General features: G+C 32.3%; 1 protein-coding gene across 1 annotated transcript; it reads left to right on the top strand.

The window, feature by feature from the left end:
* Window positions 1-729: 729 nt before the first annotated feature.
* LOC120081056 lies at window positions 730-1,059 on the top strand. The gene has a single exon (XM_039035735.1). It carries the CDS (start codon window positions 730-732, stop codon window positions 1,057-1,059), a length of 330 nt encoding a protein of 109 aa, XP_038891663.1.
* Window positions 1,060-6,684: the final 5,625 nt, after the last annotated feature.

Genomic DNA, 6,684 nt, shown 5'->3' with positions numbered 1-6,684 from the left:
ATTGTCAGTTCGAAGGAATCTTGAAGTTTTGTCTTCAAAGGTAAGGGTTTGAAATCCTAGGTTTTTTTTTATTTTTTTTTTAGCATACTGTAATTTATGCTTTCTTTTCTATGAAATTTTTATTCTATAAAAAATGGGAATTTGGACGATCCAGCTTCTGCTCAAGATTCTCTTCAACAAGATCCTTCATATAATAGGTGGTGAAGGAAATGTGTCAACATATCCTACGGTCTCTTACATTAGTTTGAATGTGAAATTCTTATGTTGTCTGCTGTCGTTTTTAGTCTATATTAGCTAGTCGTTTTTCAGCGACTATCCCCTCAGAGTGTTGTAAAATAGGATTAGGAACAACTCAAACTTCAAAAATAAACAAGGTTTCTTAGTTCCATCTTTAAAATTGTCTTTCAATTTGGGGGTTTGTTGATATCATTCTATGAAATCTGAAAATGGGGGGTCATACTTACAAGAGTTACTAAGTGTTAGTAAATTTTTGACCAAAAACGGTAACTAAATAACTAATAAATAACTAATATAAATATTATTCTGGAATTAGTATTTAGTCAAGAGTGTCTTGCTTCAGTAAAGGGATATTTCACTGTCCCTCGATAGCATCTATCTCACTAAAATATCGTTGCAAATAAATAATGAAATTTAGGTACATTATTACTTTTTCTAAAATGAATTTGGATTTAGATGCAATTTCCTAATAGAATTTGTTTATGTTTCAACATGTCGAAGTCAATTGTCCAACTTTTAGCTTCTGACAAATTTAACGGTGAGGATTATTCAAAGTGGAAATCAAACATCAATACGATACTAGTTGTAGATGGTTTGAGGTTCGTTTTAATGAAGGAATGTCTTACATTTTCCAGCTTTACTGCAAACAGAAATGTTCGAGATGCATATGATAGGTGGGTCAAGACAAATGAAAAAGCTCAAGCCAGCATTTTAGCTAGCATATCTGATGTGTTAACTAAGAAGTATGAGAGCGTGGTCACTGTTAAGGAGATCATGGAGTCGTTACAGGCGATGTTTGGACAACCGTCCTCATCCGTTTGACATGATGTTATAGAATACGTTCACAATTTTTGTATAAAGGAGAGAACCTCTATTAGAGAACATGTTCTGGACATGATGGTCTACTTCAACATCAAGGAAGCAAATGGGACTATCGTAGACGAAAAGAGCCAAGTCAGTTTCATCATGGAATCTCTTCCAAAAAGTTTCTTGACATTTTGAATAAATGTTTTGATGAATAAAATAGAATACAATCTGATTACTCTTTTAAATGAGCTTCAAACTTACCGCCTGATGAAAAATAAGAGTCAAGAAAGGGAAGCAAATGTTGTAACCCAAAGAAAATTCCATACGGGATCGTCGTCTGGGACAACCTTCTGATAAGAAATCTGGACCTTCTAAGGATAAGACTATCCAAATGAAAAAAAAAAAAAAGGATAAAGGGAAAAAGAAAACTCCTGCAAAGAAAAGCAAGACGAAGATTGCAAAAAGAAAGTATTTACATTGCAATGAGGATGGGCATTGGAAAACAAATTGTCCTAAATATCTTGCTGAAAAGAAGGCTGAAAAGGTAAGCCAAGGTAAATTTGATTTACTTGTAATTGAAACATGTTTAGTGGAAAGTTCTGACCTGGATACTAAATTCAGACGTCGCTAATCATATTTGCACTTTCATTCAGGAAACTAGTTCCTGGAGACAGTTGATGGAGAACAAGATGACTTTCAAGGTGGGAATAAGTGAAGTCATTTTGGCTCATGCAGTGGGAGATCTGAAGTTATTTGGAGATACTTGCATTTTGTTGGAAAATGTATATTATGTGTCAGACATGAAAAGGAATTTGATTTCGATCTCCTAACATATGTATGAAGTTACTTTTGATATCAATGAAGTGTTAATTAGTTCAAGAGGTGTTCAAATATGTTCTACTAAACTTGAAAATAACTTATATGCGTTAAAGCCAAATGAGGAAAAAGTTATTTTAAATATAGAGATGTTTAAAACAGTAAATACGAAAAATTTCTCCTAACGCCTATTTTGACACTTAAGACTTGGACACATAAATCTCAATTGGATTAAGAGATTAGTAAATAATGGACTTCTAAATCAGTTAAAAGAAAATTCTATACCTCCGTGTGAATCATGTCCTGAGGCTAAAATGATTAAGATATCTTTTACAGGAAAAAGTCTAAGAGTCAAAGAACCTCTAGAGCTTGTGCATTCGGATCTTTGTGGACCGATGAATGTTAGAGCTCGAGGAGAATCTAAGTAATTCATCAGTTTTATTGATAGCTATTCAAGATGTGGTTATGTTTACCTGATGCATCATAAGTCCGAAACTCTTGAAAAAAATCAAAAAGTACAAGGCAGAGGTTGAGAACTTATTAGGTAAAAAGATTAAAACACTTCGATCAGATCGAGGTGGTGAGTATATGGATTTAAAATTCCAAAACTATTTGATAGAATATAGAATTCAATCCCAACTTACTGCACCTGATACACCACAACAAAATGGTATAGCAGAAAGGAGAAATAAAACCTTGTTAGACATGGTTTGTTCAATGATGATCACGCCTAGTTACCTTAGTCTTTTTAGGGATATATAGTACAAACTGCAGTGTATATTTTGAACATGGTTCCCTCGATGAGTGTTTCAGAAACACCATACGAGTTATGGAGAAGGCGTAAAAGTAGTTTACGTCACTTCAGGATTTGGGGATGCCCAGCACATGTGTTAGTGTAGGACCCAAAGAAATTGGAACAACGTTATAAAGTATGCCTATTTGTAGGATACCCCAAAGAAATAAAAGGTGATCTATTTTATGATCCTCAAGATGATAAAGTGCTTATATCGAAAAATGCTATATTCTTAGAGGAAGATCACATAAGAAATCATCAACCGCACAGTAAACTAGTATTGAATGAGATGTCCAGAGAAACTACAAATAGATCAACAAAAGTTGTTGATCAAGCTGGTCCTTCAACAAGATTTGTTGATGAAATTAGTCTGTCACATCCTTCTCAAGAATTGAGAATACCTCAACATAATGAGAGGGTTGTTCAATAGCCTAATAGATACATGGGTTTAACATATGGGTCGTCATATCTGATGATGGCTTAGAGGATCCATTGACCTTTAAATAGACAATGGAGGATATAGATAGAGACCAGTAGATAAAAGTCATGGACCTTGAAATGGAGTCTATGCACTTCAATTCCATCTGGAAATTTGTAGATCAACCAGTTGGGGTAAAACCTATTGGTTGTAAGTGGATCTATTAAAAAAAAAAAAAAAGACCAAGCTGAAAAGGTACAGACCTACAAAGCTAGACTCGTGGCAAAATGATTTACCGAAAGAGAGGGGGTAGACTATGAAGAAACCTTCTCCCATTGCCATGATCAGGTCTAATAGAATACTCTTATCCATTACCGCCTTTTATGATGATGAAATATGGCAAATGGATGTCAAGACAACTTTTCTTAATGGTTATCTTGAAGAAAATATTTACATGTTTCAACCAGAAGGGTTCACTGAACAGGATCAAGAGCAAAAGATTTGCAAGCTTAAAAGATCCATTTATGGGTTAAAACAAGCATCTCGATCCTGGAATAAGATTTGACACTACGATCAAATCTTATGGCTTTGAACAAAATGTTGACGAACCTTGTGTTTACAAGAAAATTGTCAACAAAACTGTAGCTTTTCTGGTACTATATGTTGATGATATCCTACTCATTAGAAATGAGGTAGGATTCCTTGTTGATGTTAAGAGATGGCTAGCATCGTAATTTCAAATGAAAGATTTAGAAGATGCACAGTATGTTCTTGGAATCCAAATAGTTTGGGATCGCAAGAATAGAATGTTGGTAGAGTTGAATTGAGTTGAGTGGAGTTAAGTCGAGTCGAGTCAGAAAGTCTGTGTTAGGGGTGTACAATTAAGTTGAGTTGAGTTGGGATATCTGGTGTAGTTTTTCTAAACAAAATTGATTTTGTCTTGAATTTTCTTTCTTTATTTCTTTCTTTTTTCTATTTTTTTAATTTCTAAGTACACATGTATTTTTCTAAAATTTTTAACAATAAAAAATGCTTACCTTTTTTCTCATTCTTAAAACATAACAAATTTCTGTATAAATGTATATTAAACACAAATTTTGAATTCAATTTTTGAACACTCAATTACATAACATATTTTTTTTCATTCCTAAACACCAAACATATTCCAAACAAATGAAAACTTTTCACAACTACTTAACCCTCAATTATGAACATTGAAGATGCTTAAAAATTGCACAACTTTTTGTTTTCCCTTCTTAAAAAATATAACATATTTTCATCATACAATTTGAACACTCAATTGTATAATAATTGTATCTACATCCCCAAAGACAAGTCGTATTCCAATAAAATAAACATTTTCTCTAATCCCTAACCCTCAATTAATTTTAACTCAATCATAAATGTCAATTAAAAAAATCAATTCTAATCTTGTTTGTAAAATATGAATTTCAATTTTTATGGTTAATGATTTCTTTCTTTCTTTTTGTGCAAACGTTTGATTTTTTACATTTTAAACTAATACAATGGAATGATATTTTGTTTATGCAAACTCGTTTTTTGCAAACATTTTTTTGTTCAAACATTTTCTATGGCTAAGTCTAATTTGCCACTTACAAATGAATAATAATGTCCACAAAAATGTCTACGTACATGAAAAAAATGTATGGTAATGAATAACACTGAATACATTGCAAATTGAGTAAAATAACAAACTATAGTTAGATGAGAATGAAGCTAAATGCAAATAAAATTAAAATAAACATCCTACAACATATCTTCAAAGTTCAAAATGAATTAGATTGAAACAATAAGACTAAATGAAGGTAAAACAGAGATGTGATCTAAAAAAAGAGGTAGGAAACCAAATCAATGCAACAACCTAATTTATTATAAAGGAAAAGAAGGAAAAATGCATTTTCTAGTACAATCTTTCTTTTAGTAACCACCATTTTATGAATGTAAAAAATGAAAATTAGAAATGGAAAACAAGAAAGTTACATAAGGATAGCACAGTCTTCCTTTCAGTAACCACCTTTCTACATATAAATATTGCATTTAACGTAGACAAAATATTATTATTTATATAATCAACAACCCTACAATATACTAATGGTCGTAGAACGTATGAGTTGAACATGCACAAAAAATATGGTTGTCATTGAGGGTTTATTTACATCTTCACAAAACTATTTACATCTTCACAAAAACTAGGATTGTCATTAAGGGTCTCGTTAGAGGTGGTCTTCGTCGGAGTTGGTTGTCTGAGATGAATGTTAGTGTTGGTTGTCATCGGATTGATCATCGAAAGTGGTCTTTGTCGGAGTTGTCGTCAAATGTTGTTGTCGGAGCCCAGAGTTGTCGCTGGAGGTGGTCGTTGGAGATGGTTACCAAAGTCTGGAGTTGGTTGTCAAAGTTCGCAGCACGAAGGTGATCATCAGCGTTGCTTATACAAAGGTGGTCATCAGAGTTGGTTGCCGAAGTTGTAGTCAGAGATGGTTGTCAAAGCCTAGAGTTGGTCATCAGAGTTGGTCGCACGAATGTGGTTGTCGGAGTGTGTCGCTGAAGTTTTTCCGACAGTGGCCAATTGGTGGAGCCATTGAAAATATTGGAGGGAGGAAGAGTTTGGGTGAGTTAGAGGGAGAGTTGGAAGAAGTTGAAGTAAGTTAGGCTTTAGAAAAAAAAATCAACTCGATTCCACCAACATTTAAAGTTGGTGGTCAAACATTGTTTACCAACTCAACTCAACTCATGTTGGTAAAACAAACACCCTATAAACGCGTGGAATAAACTTCAAAGCTCCAAGAGTAGTATAATCCTTTTAAAAATTTTAGATCAAAATGTACAAATACTAAAAATTTAAGGACCAAAAGAACACTAAAATCTATTATTAATAAAAGTTCTACTTCTATTTTGTTATATTTCTTGTAATCGAGTGGTTTTATTTTTAATAACCAAAAGTATAAAGACTAAAAAAGGGTCCAAATAAAATTCAATAATTATAATAATATATAATTATCGATAATAAAGTTTCAATAATTATAATAATATATAATTATCGATAATAAAGTTTATGGTAAATTGATTATTACATTTGAGTGATTGTTTTGAATAGGCCAAAAGTGATGGTGGTGGAATTGAGTGGCCAGCTCAAAGCTCAAACCTGAAGTAGTTATACGTGCAGAGGTCACTCTTGACCAGAAAAATGAGAATTGTGACTAGTAATGGAAGGACTCTTTTTAGTTTTAAGACACTGAAATTTGATTGATTCACAAATAAAGAAGACGGTTCATTTTTGGAAACTAAAACAAAATTGCCAAATAAAATAATTATTTAACCCCAAACGAAAACACTCTATTATATATATATATGTGTGTGTGAAAAGGAGAGGGGGGAAAAATGTTATCTTGATTGGTATTTTTATTTGTTTTTTTCCACTATTCCTGATATGACCTTATTTAAAAGTGGTCAAATAATATTTCTTAAAAAAACATATATATAAAGATGAAGTGTTTAATATTAATTTTTTTAAGAAAAAAGAAAGTGAAATCTTTTTCCTTTATATCATACATCACAAAAATTAGACTTAAGTGGTACTGTAGTAGTCATATCA

The sequence above is a fragment of the Benincasa hispida genome, chromosome 7, assembly GCF_009727055.1.
Source record: "Benincasa hispida cultivar B227 chromosome 7, ASM972705v1, whole genome shotgun sequence".
NCBI classification, from domain to species: Eukaryota; Viridiplantae; Streptophyta; class Magnoliopsida; order Cucurbitales; family Cucurbitaceae; genus Benincasa; species Benincasa hispida.
This window is presented reverse-complemented; position numbering and strand designations above follow the sequence as displayed.

Coding starts and splice junctions, on each gene's coding strand:
- LOC120081056 (XM_039035735.1), top strand. CDS start 730: ATGTCGAAGTCAATTGTCCAACTTTTAGCTTCTGACAAATTTAACGGT.